The sequence below is a fragment of the Micrasema longulum genome, unplaced genomic scaffold, assembly GCF_059751315.1.
Source record: "Micrasema longulum isolate JH-2025_06_02 unplaced genomic scaffold, ASM5975131v1 h1tg001907l, whole genome shotgun sequence".
NCBI lineage: Eukaryota > Metazoa > Arthropoda > Insecta > Trichoptera > Brachycentridae > Micrasema > Micrasema longulum.
The window spans coordinates 39,822-62,849 of NW_028279081.1; the positions used below are offsets into that span (position 1 = coordinate 39,822).

The 23,028-nt window shown below is 32.4% G+C and overlaps 1 protein-coding gene across 1 annotated transcript; it reads right to left on the reverse strand.

The window, feature by feature from the left end:
- Positions 1 to 19,765: 19,765 nt before the first annotated feature.
- On the reverse strand, positions 19,766 to 22,690 carry Mad (mothers against decapentaplegic homolog 1). The gene is made up of 4 exons (XM_088238501.1): positions 22,601 to 22,690; positions 22,093 to 22,228; positions 21,746 to 21,907; positions 19,766 to 21,646 (listed from the first exon to the last, which is right to left on the reverse strand). The coding sequence occupies exons 2-4, from the start codon at positions 22,198 to 22,200 to the stop codon at positions 20,588 to 20,590; spliced, it is 1,329 nt and encodes a 442-aa protein (XP_088094627.1). The 5' UTR covers positions 22,201 to 22,228; positions 22,601 to 22,690; the 3' UTR covers positions 19,766 to 20,587.
- Between the last annotated feature and the right edge of the window lie 338 nt (positions 22,691 to 23,028).

Sequence of the window (23,028 nt, forward strand, 5' to 3'; positions counted from 1 at the left end):
AATCTCTCAACCATAGTCCCTCCACACACGTGGAGAAATCTTTAAATAGGATGTTCTGTAAATCTTCAAATCGAGTCACGATGAGCATTACTCACGTTATGGGTAGGAACTGCGCGAGTCTTGCAGAGTGACAAAATGGCGTCAACGGTCGTTAGACAAATGATTTGTCCGTATTTTATTTTTTGTAACCTTATGACTAAACTGAGTTGTGAGTTTTACTTGGGAAACAATTACTCATTCCTGTAAAGGTATCTGACCATTGAAATTAACCAGAGGACCATTATATATTTTTACTAATATCTCTGTTTTTATTGAATTTATTTACTTTTGCGTTACATAAACTCACTTTAAAGTGTAATATTTTAGCAAAGTTTAAAAAGTTTGTGTTTTAAAAATCGATTATATCAAAATTATAATTTACCTTTTACTTAATGTATAAGTGTTTTAATTTATCAACAATATTTTGAGTTTGTGTAAATTTTTGTAGACAAGGACTGGATTCAACTCCCTGGGAATCTGTGAATATTAACATATTACAACAGAGATGAAGAACATTTTGGATAAAGTAATATAGTAGTCTAGGTATCAACAGGGCTTATGACCTGTCATTGGTTGGTTTGAGTGGCCACTCTACACACTGCGTAACATTCACCATTCTGCTCATATTTAATATTGTATGATAATTTAGAACGATTAGAAATTAGTAAATCCATTAATCAAAAACTTCAAATAATAAATAATCAATTAAATTTAACTTCGAGTCCTCTTTTAAAACTATTCCCGTTATGATTTATTTTATCTTCTTTCTCTCTCTTTCTTTCAATTTACTGTCTCTCTTATACAATATTTTATTATATAAATAGCAACGCGTGTAATTATAAGTTAGTAAAATTCCTGACGATGAGGTAGTAACCTCGAAACCGGTCGAAGTGTAATTTAAAATCAAATTTATAAAATGTCATACCACAAAGTGAAAAATGTTTTTGATAACAATAATTATGTTTAAAATATTAATTTACGCACTTTAGCGTTCTTTAGGTTACTTTACAGAAAAAAATAATCTACACGGTAATTAACTCCGTAAAAAAATGATTCAATAAAGATAATTAATCGCATTCAGCACCCTTATCAAAGCTGTATAAATATTATTGAGGTTACTGATTCCGTAAGATACGCATTGGTTCGTTATATCATAACTTGACGTGTGGTACTCTTGATAATAAAATAATTGAAAGTATGTAGCATGTGAGTTTAAGAACGCGTTTTGCAGTAACACATATACGTGTTCCACATGTTCAAGTATTTGAATCCAAGTGATCTCAATACATTTAGGAACACTTTACTCTCAGTAATTAACTTGAACTAGGAAATGGAAAACATATTATTAACATTTCTGTGCACGCAGAATCTGGTTCCTACCTCTGGTTTTAACAGACATTTCTATCGGTTTATCAATGTAAGTTATTAATGTTCTCCCCTGTAAAATATGTATATATTATATTATGTTATTTTTTTTAATTATTTTTCTTTTTGAGGTGGTGTGGTGGTGAGTTTATATCATCGTGGGAATTTTTATTTAGACCACAGCTGCTCTGAATAATGATTTGAAACACAGATACAGTAAAACTACCTTTTTAAAGCTGTAGTCCGGTAAAACGCACGAAAAATTAGAAAATCATACGATTTTGCCATTTTTAAACTAATGTTTTTTTAAAATCGCGCAAAATAAAAACTAAACAAACTCTAGTTAGATAAGAACAATTTTTAAAGGTATTTCTATTAAAAAATATACTTAAAAGTTTTATATAACTAAAATATAAATACTCTTCGACTGGCAGATTACGCCATTTTAAATTTAGACTAAACTTAAGTATCGTGATTCTCATATAAAGACTAAGTATTGAACTAGATATTTTTGCAACGATTTGAAGATAATAAATTAAACGTGAATGTGACCGCAGCAAAATCTTAATTATTTATTTTTGAAAAGAAATACAGGCATTTTAAATTACATAAATTTTTGTGACATTTTCCTTTATTTCTACTTAAAATTATGCCTTCGGTAATACTTAAAAAAATAGTTATTGAAATATTTTAGTTAAAACCTTTTTTATAGAATTGTATTTTTTTTTATTTACGATAATTTGAGTTATAATATTTAATTTCTAACAATATCTTATTAAGGTTTTTATTACTTTTATACCGGCCCTTCGGTGGTCGCGGGCGGACGTGTTTTCTGTGCTCTACATTTGAATGAGTTTTTTTAAAACGCAAGCTTTTTTTTCAAAAACCAAGAGATACTCCTTTCATTCCGTTTTCCTTTTTGAGTTTTCTTCTTGAATTTTCTTGAAACGTGATAAACACTACATATTTCGTACTTTTCTCTCCGCATAAAATGTATAAAGTACTCAATTAATTTTATGTATGCTTAATTAATTTAGTTCATAACATCTTAAAAACTAATTTAAACTTTCAAATATATTACATTTTTTTATTAAAATTTCTCAAGAACATATTTCTTTAAATGTTTTTTTTGTATTTAAGGCTTTCAATTTGTTTACAGTAAGCCAATTTGTTTGTGCATTATTTCTACATTCAAATTTATATTCTTTTTTAGTCTAATCCTCATTGCCCTATTTGGAAAAATTTGCATTTCTTTAATTTCCCCTTCATTACGTAAAAAAAGAGCAAAAAAATGGTAATTTATAAGTGGACATAATAATTTTTTAAAAATATAGATAAAAACACTCCTTATATCTATCAAATTTCTTAATCTTCCCATAAATGAAATCTTTTCTATAACTTTCCTTTCTAGATTGAATTTGGTATTTTTTATTCCTTTTTGATTTCATACTTATTATTTTTATAAGTTATCATATTTCAAGCTCTATAATATGTATTTCATTGCAACAGGATCGTTCAATAAGAACATAATGTTTTTCATAATTTTCTCATCAGAAATCAAACCTGGAACCCACCAGTGATGTCATGTCTATTTATTTTATCAAAACATCATTATCTCAAAGGCGGGAAGACAATAAATTGGGAAGAATAATTGCCTATGTAGAAACAAAAACACAATTTTAAAACATTTAAGTTTGCACGTGAAAATTCTTGGTGGAAGTTCATTGTAATTTATTATATAAACAAAAGACGAGTGATACTTTAATCCACAAATTTGGAATATCCAGTGACCGGTTTCATCGCTTTCGCGACATCTTTGAGCCTGGTATCTTTATTATTACTGGTATCTTTATTTATTGTGGATTAAAATATCACTCGTCTTTTATTTATACAACAATTTTAAAAATCAAGGAAAATACTTTATTTTTTAAATAATAAATAAAGTTTCGAAACTGTAGTTCAAAATATTATTTATTTATTTATATCTCTTACAAGAAACTTTTGAAACTTTCGAGTAAATATTTCTACTTTTCATGTCAACATTTTCGGTAATCATCGAACTCGGGTACCCGGCACAATAGTCAAACGCGTCAATCGCTACACATCAAGGCAGACACTGTGGACTTTATTGAAATATTTCAATAAAATTGAGTATTTTATAGATATTTAATAGTATTTCCGGGTACCTTCGTTTGTAAGTAAATATGCGCGCTTTCCGATTTCAAAAAAATGTACAAATAACACAGCTCTAATGTAAAAACCTGACATTTGGTAGCCATGCGGCGTTATTCACCAAAATCTAAACAACTTTCTTTTCTGTAAACACATTTCGTAAAAGCACCTCCATGTATCGGTTAGTTGGACCAGCTGTGTGATGTTTTATCTTCTGGGCTATCGACAAAATGAAACCGCTCGAAAGAGATCAGAATCTGGTCTGAACCATTGAGATATCAAATCAATATAGACGTGCTTCAAATACTATCAACAGGATCGTTCGATAAATTGTATCAATGATAGTAAATATACTCTTAACAACAGACGAGAATAACTGTTTACACGAGTATTTTAATGTAGAATCTACGTACTCAGAGTATGAATAGAAATTTAATATACCCAAGGGAGATATTAATTGGTTCTAGGTTGTAGGTATCTAACCTACCTAATAGAGCAATCAAAATATACGTAGCGCGAGTTATTTGATGTGTTAACATTTGATTAATATAGGTATTCAATGTCTAGTTGCTCAATCACAAATAACTATCGATGTGCTAATAAGCGACATGATAACAATTTCTCACCATGGTTATTTATCGTATTCGCGATCACAATGGAACAACCGTGAACACCTAATATTAAATGTCAAATTATTAATGTTTCGCGACGAATAATCCTGCTGCGCAATCACATATTTGAACTTCACCGGTGTAAATATGGAAAATGTTCCAAAACTGCTATTATTATTTATTTTTTATCATGCTATTTATTGCATTTAGCCGACGGTTGGCAAGCCAAATGTTAAGAAAGGCAGTCGTCATAGTAATTGTAATTTAATTTGCACTGTTTGTGTTAGGTACCCTTTACTATTTTGCAAATGCAATATATTGTATTCTTTTTTTAGTAAACGCCGATTTTTGCCAATGAACTGTATTTATTTACGAGGAAAACAAAAAACAAACCGACACGAGCGTTGACTTAGAGATTACACACGCGTTGACTTACGACTGTGAAACTTAAGCGTGTTCATTATGGTTCATTGTGATCGCTCAAATGCTTAGCACGTTTGTAAGCACGTCGATAGTTATTTGTGATTGAGCTACAGGAGGATAAATAATATAGTTCTGCATGTGAAATAGAGTATTTTAAGGCACTCTTTTACGCGGGACCATAAATAAATTAAAGTACATGCATTTCAAGTATTTTTAAATTTTGTACCTTTTTTGTTTATTGATTTATATTTCACGACATTTGTTTGAAGTTAAAGGTTGAACGGTTTCAATATAACTAGGTTCCTCAAAAAGCCTTATAATCAGGTGTACCTAAACTTAAAACCGGTCGATGAATAACTCGAGACTAAGTGATTAGTTTGTAAATTAATTTATGAACAAAAATTGCATTATACTTAAATACAAAATATGTGAGTTAATTGGGATCAGAATCACCCACGGAACGAGAGAACTCATCGGAACGAACGTTAATTTTATAAGGGGGTTTGTCAGTTGCATTGTGTTATTGTTTTACGTCACGGTCAATAGAAATACGAACTTATTTTTATCATAACAAATTCATTTTATATAACCACCGACGTATACCTAATGTTGATCTTGTACTTATATTTTTGTTGTCTATTGTTTGCGTATATATTGTTATTCGTGTTGTTCTTATGTTTATTGTAAATTAATGTAACTTATTTTTGGCCGATGTTATCATGTTTTGGTAGAAGGCCTTAATAAAGGGGAAAAAACGACGAATAGGTACCTCATACATAGACTCGTTACTCCATACCAGCTACACCTAAAATAAAGCAAATATTGCGTTGCCATCAACATTTAAAAAAAGATAGCGTATCACGTTACGCATGCAATCAGTCATGTAAGAAAGAGATATATGTAGGTACATGTTTCTTTAGTTCATATTAGCTTAGTGTTACTCGTTGCCATGTACAGTAAAACTCTAATTATCCGGATCAGGGAGTGCCAGATTTAATTGCTTTTGAAATAATACTGCGAATTGGAATCACACCATGAACTTACTAAAACATGTCTAACAATGTCAATGGCACAATAAAATTGAAATAAAAAATAACTTATATAAAGTTCATATTTGAAGCACAATCTTTGTGGTTATTCATTATAATAAAATAAATAAAACAACTTTGTTTTTAACCACAATTTTTTTTTTTCCACCGACCGGTTACAAAGCAAACAAGCTTCTTCTGAAAAAAAAAATTAGTGCTTAAAAACCAAGTTGTTTTATTTATTTTATTTTATAAAAAATAAATTCTTTATTTTCTGGTTACGATGTGGATATTTGGCAATCCGGATGACTGTAGTTTGGATAAATGAGTTCTTTTGTAATTAAATATGAAACTACAAATTGGATTGTATTTACGAATAAAACGATATTTATTTGACAAATTGTAGTCTGCATTATTTTACGGGCTGTTTAACCCATTTCGTAATGCAGACTGTAAATATAAGTCAGAAGTTAATGAATATAAAGCAGATAGCTGCTAAGTTGTACAGAAAAATGGATCCATATTATCCGCAGAAGACGTATTCAGCAAGCGAATTGCCCTATTAATGGGTGAATTCTGACGTGCATCTGTACGGCTTCTGGGTGTGTAAAACAGTGCATGAGGTGTCGCTCTAGTATATTATTGGGAATGATGTAATAACTTATATTTCCATATAAGTTATTAATTTTAAAAATACTTGGTACACTTCCACTTATTTATTTTGACCAATTAGCGCTTTCACCCTCTAATGGGCATCTTCAGACTGGTGAATATCATACAGTGTAAGGGTAATTTATATAAAACTAAATATTATCTTAAGTGTAGGTACATTTAAAAATAAGTTGAAAAAGATACAATACGCAATATTGCAATGGAACAGAGTGAGACAAATTATTGAAACATGTGTTGGCGGCGGTGTACTTTAAGAAAATATTATATTATTTGAAATATATTTATTGTTTTATCACAATGTACAGGGTCTAACTAAGGGGGCTAATAAGGGTGAGTTTTTAAATTCTATCTGCTGATTTATTAAAATTCTATCACTATTATTTTTTATCCTATTTATTTCTAAAATTTCTAATCTATCCAACTTTGGACCTTTATGTCCTACATGTAAATTTTTTATGTTTTTTGTTTTATCAAAAGTATGTTTAAATTCATTTAAATGTGATGCATAGTTTGATAAGTCGTTATTTAATCTATGTGAAGCTAAATGTTCTTTCACTCTGTATTTAATAGCTCTGCCGCTTTGGATTAATAACTTATATGGAAATATAAGTTATTACATCATTACAATGGAATTCCATCAAGAATTGTCAATAATTAATTTAAATGAAATATTATTGGGAACATGCAAACTGATCTCTTTCAGTATATTTGGATTATATATACTTCCAGAAAACAGCTTATAGAAAAGTTTTTCAAGAAAAAAATGACGACGAGATTCGAGGGTTTTGTAATCCAGCATCCCTGCTAGAAATAATGATAGGTACAAAAATGGATAATTATTATTTTTTTAAAGATATAAGCACCGCAAAAATCGCTTTCGAACCTTCTCTATTTTGAGGATGTGGTTTGATTCAGAAGGATCCCAAATTACGGAACAATATTCGGAATTGCGGTAGTATTACTGAAATATCTAGAATTTCGCAGTACAAATCCAAGCATTTTACTAGGTTTATCTACAACACCGGTAATGTGCGAGTTAAAAGTGAAATTCACTTAAAAAATAATACCGAAATCTTTAATTTGGTAATTAATTTGATATATCTGTTGAATAAATGATATAACAAAACCCTTACGGATTACTATAACATCGTTCAATTAGTTCATTACATCATTACTTGTATCACACATCAATTTCTTATACTAATTGAATACAGTTTAACTCCAAGCGCAAAAGTTTACCTTTTCGTTTTTTATTTCATCTAAAAGCTTTGTGCAGTTTAAGTCACTGAATTATGAATATTGTTTGTTCATGCCATTTGTATAATATACAGGGTAGTAATTAAACCCTGTCACATCCGAAACCACGATGATCAGTATGATCAAGAAGACATATTGGTACATTAAAATAAATTTTTAAAGGAAATGGTTGCTTACTTCTGCAGGGGGGAAACGAGAAGGGGGAGAGGGGAGTCTGGTACACCACCGACCGTGCGGCCAGGCCCCTCTCGCTTCTCCCCTGCAGAAGTAAGCAACTAATTGTTTTATTAAATATATATTTTTTTTTTAATTCTTTGTTCTAAATATTTTTTTTAATATGCTAATATGTCTTCTTGCCCATACTGATCATCGTGGTTTCGGATGTGACAGGGTTTAAAGAACACTCTGTATAGTACATTTCATCTGATCTTGTACTATGTGAAGGTCTATTACTGTTTTTTGTCATATTTAATTCTGTGTTTGTAGTTCATTCAATATTATTGTTTGGGCGTCTCTAATTGGTAAAGTTCAATTCAATTGCTTCGTCTTTTTTTATACTCTTACTGCTGGAGTTAAATATGGTAAGTGGTGTGTCAGTTTGCATTGCAATTAAAGCATTTTTTCATCACACACGACGGCATATTTCTGCGTTGCATTACGTCTGACCACGACGAATGTTCGTTAAAGAATGCAAGCACGAAAGGCTACCTACGAATTAAAATGCCATTATAATCGCCCTAGTAAAATGTATATTTAATTATACGGCATTGGTCATAACTATTAAAAACGTTCTTTCGTAGAAGTATTACCACCGAATCACTCTCACAACAGTAAGTTCATAAAAATATGAACCGAGAAACAACTCATCTATTTAAACGATGTTCATAAACACAGTTACTTTAGGTAACGTTCATTATTTATTCCACTAAAATACGTTTTATATTCGGTTATCAAATTAAATTGATTACTTTGGGATGATTTGATTAACTTTTAAATTAGTTTTGCTCCAAATTATAGTGTTGGTGCGAGCGTATGTAAAAGCAGAGCAGGGATGTACAGTGATTACGAAAACTATTCTTAAAACTAGCAAAATTTCTCGACGTTGGTTCATTGTTATACATTTGATACATTTTTTTAACGACGTTTGATACAACACTTAAAAGCATAGCTTATAAATAATTAAACTATGGTTACCATTAAAATTAAATGATTTCGTTTTTAGCCACTTATTATTTATTTGATTACCGACCGGTTTCAAAGCTACACAAGCTTCTTTGTCAAGGTATAATTTAGACAAAAATATTATCCTATTTTATAATTGTAACAGTGTCTACAAAATACTAGAGTTAAAACATTTGGAGGTAATAAATTTACTCTTTATGTCAAGTGGTATTTTGTGTTTGTGGTGTATGGAGCGTGGGTAAGGGGGGTTGAAATTTGATCATTTTCACTTGTTCTAAAATTAGGCAGGAGAGGACTTTAGAGAATATGGTTTAATTGATTACTTATTTTTATTTTTTTATTATTTGTCGCTTTTCTTATTTCTAAGATTTTTAAGCTGTCTAATTTTAATGTTTTATTTTTGACACGTGGAACCTTTAACCCGGTTTTCGAAACCTGTTGGTAATTAAATAACTAACTTGTGGTAACAAAAATAATATTTTCAATATAATTATATAATGAATAACCAAACAGTACAGTTGGTACTTCAATTATAAATAAAAGTATCGTGACCGAGGTAACCGGGTACTGTTTAAAAAAGTGTATTTAAGTATCAATCAGTAATTTATCGAACTTTAATTTTATACATTCAAAATGTATGTATCTTTACAAAAGATTGTCGCTGTCGATATTTGAGTTACGATATCATATTGCAAACAAGTGGAATGAGTTATTCTGGTGTTGTATTAGAATCAATAGTGAACAGGAAATGGCAGTTTAGACATTTCCTTTTGTTCTGTGTAGCTAAGTAAATACATTCGCAATCTCAATTAACATTTCTACAAAAACAATAATAATACCAAAAGGAAGATTGTCTGTATACCATACAAACGAAAAAAAAAACAAAAAACTGTTTTATTTCAACAAAAAATGGTATATAATGGTAATAAGGTACCCATTGACAATCATTTAATTTTGTTAAGTAAGCATTGTTTTTTTTTTTTTTAAATACCAAATTGAGCTTGACCCAAAAGTTTTTGTTGAATTACTCTAAAAAAACAACATCACGCATACCTTTCTGCATGGGCATAATTCAATTGTTGGAATATTGTTGAAATTAATTAATAAATACGCATTTGCGGTTGTTTTTTTTTTTTTTTTTAATAAATCAATTTGATTATCAGTAATGGTTGTATTAATAACGTCAGTTGTAACATTATTATTCCATTGATTATCTTTCAATTCAGTCGAATATTTTATAAATTAAGGTAAATTAGAGACTCGTAAATTCACAAAATACCCACACAACTTTTTGTATTAGGTTGTGGACATTTCGCTCAAACAAATAATAAACATACAATAATACATGTTGCAAACTTAGAATCTAATTTTGTTCATTTTAGGCTATTTTTTTAGCTTTATTATTTATCGTGTCATTTATACAAATATTCGAACACAACATAAATGTTAAAATACTGGTAACAAAGTTTAACGAGGATTAAATAAAAATAATGGTTTGCTGATGAAAAAAATGTTTTCGGTTTTTTCATGAGAATATTACACATGCATATTTAATAAAAATATATCTGTACATTAGAGGATAAATTTCGGGAGTCCATTTTTTGCCGTTTTGAAGTTAAAAATGCAGAAATTATCGCAACAAGCTTTTTTAAATGTGAATAAAACACCGAAGTCCACTTTCTTAATAAAAATGTTTTTTTAAGTTGAAATAATAATCTGAAGTCCACTTTGTTTTAATGTAATAAATTATTACTATAATTATCAAAATAATCATTATTTTAAAAAATTAGGGCGTTTTGGAAATCGCACAATCGTAAAATCTTGTTTCTTTAACATTTCGCTCAGCGTGACTCCCATGGTTTATCCTTTAAGGTACAGATACATATGTAATCAAGTATGTAGATCAAGAGTTAACTTTATGTAAGTACTTTAAAAATTAATAGAAGGCCAGCTTTCTGACATTTCCGGAATAAAAATATTAGCTACTTATACAGGTCATGTATTTGTGTGGAGATTAAGTTTTATGGGTGATAAGAATATTGTGTTTGTAAATAAAATATGGAAAATGGCAACCTTGTTTGTAGGTACATAGAACGGAAAGATAAACAAGAGTATGAACAAATATCATCTATCATTACTGCTCAGGAGAGACCCGCACCTGAGAGTATATATGACCCGACTGTGTGTATTTATATAATATCTACTTATTTCAACATTCGCAACTAGTGAAAGAGTTTGTCTTAGTTTTACCTTAGCCATATTGCGAATTGTTTTCTTCAGAGATCACGAGAACACCTCAATCGACCTTGAAAAGTGTCTTCAAAATCCATGAGATGTAATCCTGGCTCACTATCCATCGACTGTTAATTATTTATTATGTTATTCACTTTTTACTGTTCGCTGAGAAACTGCACAAAAACAAAATGAGGATTTATAAACACACGAACCGTCGAATAACATACCCAGATTTCCATCAAAACATTTCCATTCGTGTATAAAAATAAGGCGATTTGAATAATTTATTCGACTTTAGCAGTTTATTTAAAGTCAAAGTTTAACAAAAATAATTTATGGATTGTCATTTGCCTTTTATGCGTTCGGAATCAATATATATTATTTATATATACTAGAAGCAGAATAATATTATGTTAAAGAATAGTAAGAGGAAATACTACTTCGTGTGACAATAAAATATGGGTAAAATACCAACTTTGTACACTCAAAATTATTTAGAAACATTACTTATAGTGCTATAATTGTTCTAAACAAATATGTTGCAAGTATGTGTATGTAGAACAATAAGGTTATTTCTTCGTTATTCTGAGTAGTCTTATGATGATACTATAGTTTCACTGATAAATAATATGACAATATAAAGGGACAACACATAATCCACTAACTTAAGCACTTAAGCTGCACATTTGCCCGGTATTTTTTCAGTTTTATGTTATAATTCAACATCAGTTATGTTTTTTTTATTTTGGAAGATAATACTAGGTAATTATGGTATTTAATTATTACATTATACATATAACATGCGGCGAGAGAAATCTGGGTTTGTATGCAATTCCATTTCCCGACTGACTAGCTGCCAAAAACAACCTGCAGCAAAGGAAACCATTTAAAAACCGCAAAATATCGATATTTTAAACTCGCGGCACTCGCGGGCTTCAGCGGGGCACCTCGCTGCGGACGATGCCCATGCCGGTGGAGACTGTTATATTATTTTAATCGAGTTCGTTCGCTTTCATTATTGTTTTACTGCCATGAGAGAGTGGCGAGACATCCCGACACACGACACAACACGCAGCGCGCGCGCCAAATCAATACTGCTGGATATGGTAAAATAATTCCCATTGCGCATGGCTGAAGCGAAACGTAATATGCGACCAACGCCAGCGGACGGCGGACGGACGGACGCCGGACGGCTTCACCGCGCCGACCGATGTGCTGCGCTTTTCCGTCGCACTATTACGGAATATTATTATTATGAATATGTCGACACAGTTTTTCCTTCCTCATCTGTTCCCAATCCGTCCTACTCCGCGGACTGGAATCGGGGAACTGTAGACTGTAGACTTCGACTGAGCGAGCCAAAGGCCTCGTTCTCAAATAATGTTCACCGTTTGAAAACTCAGCGCATAAACCCATTCATAAAATTATCATTTCTTCTTCAAATTATCTTCAATAAAAAACAGTATCAGATATAACAAAGCAATTAAAATATTGTTAAGTACCCATGTAATATACCTACCCCGTTGGAGAAACTCATCCGTAGTACAAAATTTTACCCGCATCAATAAACGACTCAACTCTTTTAATTATTTAAAAATATATGGGTATAATTTATGTATGCACTCTTTACCTGTATTTATGTATGATTATCTGGATTTTTTTTTGTGAACTGTTTTGTAAACAAACAAATAAATATTTACTTATTTGCTTTACAAAAAAATCATATCAAAAGGCATAAATATTATTATATAAAAGACATTATTTATTTATTTTACATAAAACTTACTTACTCTCTTTACATGCTTTTCATAAAATACACATTTTTAAAAACATTTTTTTTTGTGAAAAAATAATGAAACGTGTTTTGAATAAACAGATTAATGTTGCAAGTGATTAAAATAAAATTATTGTTAAAATTATTAGATTAGTACAAAAACGCACCTAAACAATCTGCTATCAAAAATGACAATTTGCGTGCTTTCAATATTTATTTTAATCTGCAAATTCTTGTTATTTTTGCTTCGCGAAAATCAGCAGATAGAAGCGTTAAAAAAATTGATACGTATGTTCAAACATTTGCAAAATAGTTAATGTTATACAGTGTGTAAAATGATCAATTCAACCAGCAAATGACAGGTCATAATCCCTGTAAATGGCTGGGCTTTTTATCCCTAAAAAGGATTCTCCATATCTATCGACCAATAGGTTATATCATGTGTGCGGTAGGTGTGTTTGGCTACGACGCATGACGTTCGAGATTCAGTTTCCAGCAAAATAAACACTAAATATTTGACAATGATTTGAGTAAGTCCAAATGTTCCAAACAGCTATTTTACTTCACAAAAGTCAACGGATGGAAGAGTTAAGGAAATGTGAATGTTTAAATATAGGCAGAATGGTTAATGTTACACAGTGTGTAAAGTGGCCACTTAAACCAGCCAATTCCATAAGTCCTGTAAATGCCTAGACTCCCACATAACCTTCTCAAAATGTTTTTCCTCTCTGTTGCAACAAATTTAGAACTAAATATTCATTTCAAAGTTGTTTTTTCACTGCAATATTTTACAACTCCCGGACTGTCTTAGTGGAAAAAAAATATACCGCTTTTATTGTTTTGCCGGTGTAAAAATGAAAGGTGTAGTAAATATAGGAAAGATGATAATGTTAAAATACAAAATAATTAGGAAGCTCACATTAACCAATGAATTACGATTATTGGGCGGCCACCGTGGTGTAGTAAAGACGCTTGACTCACACACGGAAGGTTCCGGGTTCGATTCCCGGTGAGGACACATAAATTAAATGGGATTTTTCTCAAGCCTGGGTGTTCCGTGATGTAATTCACCACTGCTATTGGGCCTTCAGGCCTGTTGTGGTGCAAAAAAAAAACGTACTTAAGAATTCACTTTAAGCTCGTTGTTTAATCATCCCATTATATATTTCTAATAGTGCATAGGGCACTGCATTGGTATATCAAAAATTTGTTACATAAAGGCAAAAGGTCTAACGCTTAAGGTGCAGGAACAATAAAATATTGCTGCCAAAAAACAACCTTTCAAAGTAATATTTTGTGTCAACCATATCAAGAATCTAACATTTGTGTATGTGTACCTAGGTATTTATATTTTTTATATTGAAACTAAATACCTAAATTTCTATTTAGTCGAATTGTTTTATAAATGAACCATCGTTATTTTTTATTTACATTTTAATTTCGAATCAGAGTGCTTTGAATAAAAATAATCGTGTCTGCGTCGAAATACATCTTAGATTTTACACTTTTTCAGGTTTTGCAGTCAGGAGAGCCGGGCCATATATTTGTTTGAAAAAGAGCAGATGTCGTTAATATGAAATATAATAAGTAAATGTTTTTTTAAATTTTTATATTAGGTGTTAAAAACAAATTGAAAACAAATTTTTATTTTTATTTTATCAATTTAGAATACACACAGGTTTACAGGTTGAACGATTATAAATAGACACTATAACAAAAACATATGTATAAAAATAGTAGGGACTGCCATCCAATAACATGTATTCACTTGATTGTACTAAAATAAAGCTGCGATGGTTTAAACTAAGAGTATATAAAAATAAAATGATAAGTAATTAAAACAATGTTTTCAGATAAATTTAATAAAATAAATAGGGACACAACAAGGAGAAATGCGAAGGAAATTGATAAGGAGTGGTTGAGGATGAATGAAGAAAAGTAGTAGAAAATTGCATTTGATTTGATGACGAGAAATAAAGAGCAAAAAAGACAAAACGTCTATTCTCTGTTATTCTGAATCAAGTTTGTTAGTTCTCTTCTGTACCTATTATTTGGAGTATGTATGTATAATTGGATAATTTATATAGTGCCATTTTTGTGAAAATCACCTCAAGGGCGCTGTACAGTAGATAAATATCCCAGCACATCTTGCAGCTACAGAGCGCATGAACGGTAAGAAATCTAACCTTTTTGTTTTAATGATATTTAAAAATAATTCAACAACAATATGAATAGTAAAAAGGAGTAAGATTATTACACGTCTTGCAGCTACTAAGCGCAGGAGGCGCGATGCAGAAGTCTAAATGAGGATTTACACGACGTGCATGTAGTGATTAGTCACAGGGACTTGTCAAGAGAGGTATCATTATACATGACAGATATAGTGAAGGCAATAAAAGGTATCAATGATAGCAGGACACCAAATGCCGAACACTGTTCAGGTGGATCGGAGGATCTGTTGACGAATGGCAACGGTCCGCCTTCTTCTGACGAGTTTTCTGTCCTTACCTCTTGAAACAGGTCACAGCCGAGACATCTTACTGATCCTTTTATAAAGTGACGAAATAAAGTTTTTCAGTAAAGTAAATATTTTTAAGTAAACAAGTTAATGGCTGTCGCTTTGAAGTGTATATTAACCTTGTACATTGCAAGCAAGGTATTGAATAATGCAACTTCATATATAAAAAAAAAAAAAAAAAAGCTACTAAGCGCATTGACGATTGGAATTCTAGATCCCCATTTACAAAATTTAGGTATTTTATAATTGATATACAGGTGTTCTTTAAACCCTGTTACATCCGAAACCATGATGATCAGTATGGACAAGAAGACATATAAGCATATTTAAAACAATATTTTGGAAAGAATTTTTTTTTGAATAAAATATTTAAAAAAACAAATAGTTGCTTACTTCTGCAGGGGAAAATTGAGGGGAGCGCGGCGCAGTATTAGAATCCCCACTTCTCCCTCCTCGTTTCAACCCTACAGAAGTAAACATCCATTTGCTTTTTTTGTTTTTTTTATTTTTTATTTTGTTCCTTCAAAATAATTATTTTAATGTGCCAATTTTTTTGTTTTTAAATATTTTTTATGTTTCTGATACTATATTTGTGGTGATATACTCATTTGTCTGTGTCAACTAATTGCAAGTCCCATCTCAACACAGGACTTTTAGTCCCATGGAGTTGGGACTTATGTCTCAAATAATGTACAAAACACTTATGTATGTAAATAAATAAATATATAGAAGCCAAATAACCAATCAACGTACAGCTACAAAGCGCATGGACGAGTGGAATTCTAGCAAGATAAAATTAATGATATCAATAAATTTACAAAAAATAATCGTAAACATAGAACATAGTAGTAAATTTGTCAAGTGTTCATGCCAATAGGTAATCAATAAATTACTAAATAAATAAAGCACTGTTTCAACTTTAAGGTTAACAAAAGGAGATAAATGTCCGAAGAGAAGCTTTTGTAGACAGTAGGCAGATAACGTCTCCATGTGGCCTTGATATCTAGACTATTAAAATTCTTGTTAAATATTTCACATATACGAAGGATGTTAGAATGTTTCCGATGATTAGTTTTGATGTTAGAAATATAGAAAATATCCAACAGTCTAGTAGTCTAGTTAGTATGTATGGGCGCCATAGGTATTAATTTATTTTTATTGTTACATTTTTAGCACATGTGTGCTGCTGATTGCGGAATTAATGGCGGCAGGCGCAGTATATTGACATTGGCCGTGAAATAGTTCTGACAAAATAATGTTTGTGTTTTTTATCCTTTGGACATTTTTAACCTACTTACTCAAATTAGTTACAGTTGTTGACAGAAAAATTATATTGTATTAAATGTGGTCTAAATAAATGTGTCTTTTGATTAAATATGCATACAATTTGAAAATATACACTTTTAATAAATGTACCTAGGTCAGTTTTAATATTTATTTGTATTGATTTATTATTATCTCAGAGTAATAATTCTCTAGAGAAGCCCTTAAGCTCTTTTGCGTAGAATAAAAGCGTTCCAAATTTTTAGTTTGGTTTTTAGTTTGGTTTTTAGTTTAACAACAAACGTGTAATGGATGGTTTCGGTTTGCGCTCACAATTATTCACAACGCCTACGTTAAGTACCTACGGTCCATTGTATTGCTGTAATCTGCAGCTAAGTTCATGGTCAATAATCATAGAACGGTTTTTCTCTGAATGGGCGACTCTATTAGATTATTACTCTAAGATTATTATAATATTGTTCTGATTGAAAATAATGTACGTTTTGTATGTACTAAGTCAACTAAGGTTGATACTAGATCCTTATGACACATAGCATTCAAACAGTTAAATCAATTGCCACTTGGATTTAAGAGTACCAATCTCAAAATATAAGGACAGTTGTGTAATTTAAAAAACTATTTTTTTTATAAGCAGGTACTTTGAATAAATAATATTGCTTCAGTTGATCCAGAGAATTATGTAATTTTCAGTACATTTTTTCTTTGAATTTTAAAAATAAGTTATGATTATTTTTTCAATTAATCATAATTTTTATTTTGTTTTTGTACACAATCATCAAAAGTAAAAGTGTAAATATGTTTTTTTTTCGTAAGTCTGATTTTTTGTGGATTTCAAATTCTGGATAAAAAGCATGAAAAAAAGTTAAGAGTACAAGTTCTAGGTTTGTCAAATCACAAAAATTTTAAACATTGGGAATTTGTAATAGTAACTGTTATACTGCATTACATAATATAATAGAGGCTTTCTTACATGTCCCTTCCTCATACATAGGTAGCTAATGAGATGCGTAATCATAAATAAGTACTCCCTACCTGTTCCTGCAAATATCACATGTCTATATCAGATTAATGTACACTCCTATCTTGATAAAAGGTGTGAAAAGTAAACATTTCTTCAGGCAATACTGATATCCCGAAATGGATTAACTCATAAAATATAGACATAGTTGCTGTGTTGGCGTTATCTAAAACATTTAAGTTTGTAAGTGAAAATTCTTGATGGAAGATCATTGTAATTTATTATAGAAATATGGACATAAGGTTTATCTAATCTAAAAATAACTTAAAAACAAGTCAATTTTCAGTTTTAAATAAGTTGTGTTTATCCTCGGAGTAATAATACACGACCCACTTATTAAGATAGCACTTTGCTCTATTGCATAGAACAAAAGCATTGCTAATTTTTTATTTGGTTGCAGTTTCAACAGGCGATTTTATCGCTGTTTTCTTTTTTTTAAATAGAAAAAGAAATATTTGTGTTCTTATGATCCCAAATATTTCATTTTAAGGGGCTATTTTCAACGATTTGTAAATAACTCACTATTAGAAAATGGGAATCAAGTTGGAGTAGAGTGGGATTCGAACCACGGACCTTTGAGCCGTGAGTCCGAGACACTAGCCACAGGACCACAACCCGATTCAACCCAATTCTCGACCCACTACTATCTACGGCCAATTTTTATAATTGAAAATTTTTACATAAGCATTCTTTTGAACAATTACTTAATTCCCGCCAAACTGCAGAAGCAAATTGTTTTGCTGCAAACTGTAGCTAACTTCGTGATGGATAATCCTAGAAGGGTTTTGTTCGTATGGACACATCCGCTCAATAAGCGGTAGAGCGCTATTACTCTTGGGTCTTTATCAGATTGAATAGCTTTCTTTCTATTCTTCTTTTGTCCTAAGGGGGAAGGTACAAGTGTGAAAGAGAGGCAACTTGGGTCAAGGCTCTCCTGAGGCATCCGCAGCACTTGACAAAGCCAGGTCCACTGCCGCATCTTTAAGACGACCATTATAGGAGGCTACTGCATCTGCTCTCGGGCTTCAATGTTATTAATAAAATAGGTTTTTCGCCTAGTGTAAATTTCAAGACACTTAATGAACATTTAAGTGTTATTTCATCACAATCATTCCCTTATCGGCACATAATGGTGCATAAAGCATTGCACTGATAGTCCAGTAGCAGCATATCTCATTTGTTACACGAAGACAACATCTATCTTATACTTTTGGCGGTAGTACAAAAATTATGAAATAAGGTGATGGAAGTTTAAAATACCCATCTAATTTATATACATGTTTTTAATAACTTATTGAAACCAACCAGGCCAACATTTATAATTGTTGCATTTCCAATTAACATTGTTTATACAGCAATGAAGTTTATAAAAATTGTTTCTACTTTACTATATATGCTCACATATGAATAGTTAGAATATTTTTTTTGTTTTTTTTTTAAATAAATAATAGCGTTCTCATGATTTATACAAAAATATCAATTTTGGGGCCATTTTCAACGAGTTGTAAATAATTCCTTTCTGGAAAATGGGAATCGGATTAGGGTAGAGTGAAGATCGAACCTCAGACGGCAACACTGACCACGAGGACCACAACCCGAGAATAAATATTTAACTTATAACTGCTCCAGCCTTCATAATCGCACTTATTGCAACAATTATTCTTAAAGATAAAAAACTTTTTAAAAATATATTCACTTCACACCTTCATACATTGTAGGCAAATGCGTTAACCACTTTACCATGAAGCTAATCATTGACTTATATAAGCTAACTGAACGAGTGCTTACTTTTATAATATACTTTTTACTGAGGTGTTTGCAATATTTTCATTGTGTTCCTAAAGATATTCTAAATGTTTTTAAGGAAGAAATAGCATAAAAAAACGAACCAAACTGAAATTAAGTCATTAGGTACATCCAATCCAATATAGTCGACAGCAATTATAAGTGAGTGTCAATGCAGTCAACAAGTTACACATTTAAGTAATGAATTTAACGAAAGAATGCTCCACAATTGTTGTTCCATTTTGTTATTTATGAGAAAAAATAAATACAGGGAGATGTACACAAATGTACCAAGTAATAGTTGCGACATAATAAAACAATATTATGTATGTTGCAGTGAGAGGTCAGCATTAGTATAATCATTATTTTAAATGCTTAGTTTTGAAATAAAATTACAGCAAGTTCCTTCAAAATGTTGATTTTATCTTGAATCTTGTTTAATGCAAAATCATATTTTTCTAAACATTTTTCATCATTCATTGATTACGGCATTTTCATTTTTCACAAGTATACGTATCTACCTAATTTTAGTGGACCAAAAAGGCACTGTTCGATTCTAGACAATTATTGTATTAGTGAACAATCTTTGAAAACATGTTTTTGGAGTGACTTGGATTATAGATAAAGTTGATATTGCACATTATGCATACTTGGTTTATTTAATTGCGGTACATTGATTATACTATTTAATACCAAAATTATAATTATAGACAGCAACTTAAGTTGAACAATATTTTTTCTTGCAAACAAGAGTCTATACAGTAGAATTTATAAATCAATTAATAAATTGGGTTTTTAACACATAAAAAATATATGAATTTGGGGATATAAAAATTATTGTTAAAATAAAACATTTTTTTTTAAAGTCTCTTATTTTAAAACATATCAGCTTTTATAAAAAATCACAATAATAAGAAATATCATGGCATGGTTTTAATGGCTCCATCAATTATTTTACACTTAAAATACGAGCCCGTGTTCATAGTCAACATCAAGATTTGCGCAATAAATTCATTTAAACTACTACTATAAGGCCAGTGTCGCGCACAATTCCGTGGCGTAATATTATGTATTATCAACAACATATTATTATTTCCTTTCGCCGCCATCAGACGCACCAGAATCCTATCGCACCAGTTTGGCCGATAATGTTTTCTCGCAGGCAGTCACATACAAAAATACAGGACATTTAAACCTAAATATAAGGCGACATACAATAACGACTCACGACACAGAGCTAATGGCATTGTGAGGGGAGCCCATCTGCGTGAGGACTTTATCCAACCACTGCAGGGGCCCGTGTAAGTGGATCTCTATCCAACAGGGGGTGGATGTCACGTCCTGGCGGTGGTACTCCGCTCCCCACCCCTTGACGAAGGACATGCGGATAGTGCACATCTTGGTGAGCTCGTACACCGCCTCAAACCCGTGGTTCACGCTCTGGCTCAGGAGCTGCGCAAACTCCTGGTTGTTAAAGATCTTAAGGGAACACGAAGGAGGAATCTTACACACGGTTGATGGGTGGAAGCCGTGGTGATGATTACAATTGCGGCTTTGAACAAAAATAGCGGAATCCGAAAGGCACTCGGCGTACACCTCTCCACCCACATAGTAGAGGTGAACTCCCTTACCGATGTGCCGTCTCGTATTCTCGATAGTACTATTACGGTTTACATTGCTCAGCTGGCCGAGGCAAAAGCGATCGCTATTATTGGAGGGATTAGTAAAGCCGTCAACTATGACGGAGTGCGAGGTACAGTGGAACACCTCCCCTACACGACAGTTGAGTTCGTAGTAGGCGATGGAGGCCCAGTACGGGGGCTCTTGGTAGCTCACGGGGGCCACTTCGCCGGGCGCTTCGTCGGACGCAGGGCTGGCGGGGCTGTAGGCGGGAGGCGGAGTCTCCGCCAGGGTCCCGAAGGGACTCACAGGGCCAGAACTTCCGGGAGAAGCCCCCCCAGACAGGGAGGTGGGGGGAGAGGGCAAATTAAAACCGGAGCCTGAATAGCTCACGTTGTGCGGCATGGGGGGCTCGGAAACTTGCTGGAAGGGCAGTAAAGAGTGCCCGGGGGCAAACTCCGAATGGCGCGGCACCAGTACCGGCGGTAACACGGGACTTTCCACGCGCTTGTAGTGGTACGGGTTGATGCAGACTTCCTTCTGCTTGGCGCTGAAGGGGTACTGACATAGTTCGAGCGGTTTCAACTCGTGATGACTCTGCAGGTCTGGCCAGCGCCATACGCGGCAGTATATGACATGAGGTAGTCCTTTGCGATGTGAAACCTATAAGCATATATGTTAGCGTTAGATTCGGGCTATCCAGCATCTTAATAAAATTACAATAACAATATATTATGTACTAATGAAAAAACGAATATATACCTGCAATCTCCCATCTAAAGAGCGAGGAATAGTTACACATTTGGAGGGGGTTCCGGGGCAAGACAGAGCTCGTTCCAACTCTTCTATCGCTCCTTTTCTTTTCTTTAGCTTCTTCACGAGGCTATCCACAGCCTTTTCTGCCCACTTCTCCTCCTCGTCACCCTGCAACACATGACATAATATAAGAATACACTTGAAGTCGTGCAAGTTAAGGTTCCCGGGGACTAAGAGGTGTGATGTCGATAATTGGTAAAACTAACCAGTTTCATCCAAGAATACATTTGAAGTCATGTTAATTAGGGTTTCCGGAGACTAAGGGATGTGATGTCGATAGTTGAAAAACTAACCTGTTTCCAGCCCAACAACTTCTTCACAGCGGGACTCGTGAATGAAAATAAACTATTAAGGCTCGACATGGGCCCGCTGCTAGAGGATTCGACATCATCGGTCTCCATCGCGAACGGGTATTGCGAAGATCTTTAACTGAAAACGAACAATTGTTAATCATCGGGGACGTTTGATCGAACGCGGTAAGTCTGGTGACTCATTTACGGGGGTACACACGGCGCTGGTGCGGACTTAACACTTCCGAGAAATATTTTATCGATCCACATTATTAATTCGAAGGGTTCCGCAACCTGCGAAAAACCAGGAAATGTGAAACGGTTAGGGAAATGTGTTTGAAAACTGTTGAGTTACATTAGCGTCTAAACGGAAAGAGAGGACATTTGGCGACAGAATGTCTGAAAAATAAAACACTCGATTTATTTATACCGGCACATGGCTACAAAACACCAAATATTGACTAGGGAAAGTTTACTATTCAATATATCAAATAAATAAATAAGTACATACCAATCAGTCTTAATTATAAATATTTGTCAGAATATGTTTATCAGTTGATGCCCTTTTTACGAAATCTGTCCATCTCTGTCACGTCACAATGCTGCCATTTGCAAAATATTTACTGCTGCCAACTGCAACATAAAAAATATATTTACACGGATTGCGTTCGACAACGTACTTTAGAACGATCATCATATTCGAAATATTTATGCAATATTACCAACAAATAAATAGGTAGGTAACGACCAAATATTATATTTATCATATTATTATGACGTATACCGGTGCGTTTATATACTAAGAAATTAATATTGCCGCAGTTGGCAGAAATTTGAAATGCTATTAGGGACAAAGTGTACATTTTGTTCAAGAGAGATCGAATAACATTTTTTTAATGTGTACTGGTTTTTGGAGTACTCACGTAATATTTTCCATCG

Excerpts from the sequence above, each read along its gene's own strand:
- Mad (XM_088238501.1), bottom strand. The coding sequence starts at position 22,200 with ATGGAGACCGATGATGTCGAATCCTCTAGCAGCGGGCCCATGTCGAGC. Across the intron at positions 21,908-22,092 it reads AGTTGTTGGGCTGGAAACAG|GGTGACGAGGAGGAGAAGTG; the intron begins GTTAGTTTTTCA and ends CATGTGTTGCAG. Across the intron at positions 21,647-21,745 it reads CTTTAGATGGGAGATTGCAG|GTTTCACATCGCAAAGGACT; the intron begins GTATATATTCGT and ends ATATGCTTATAG.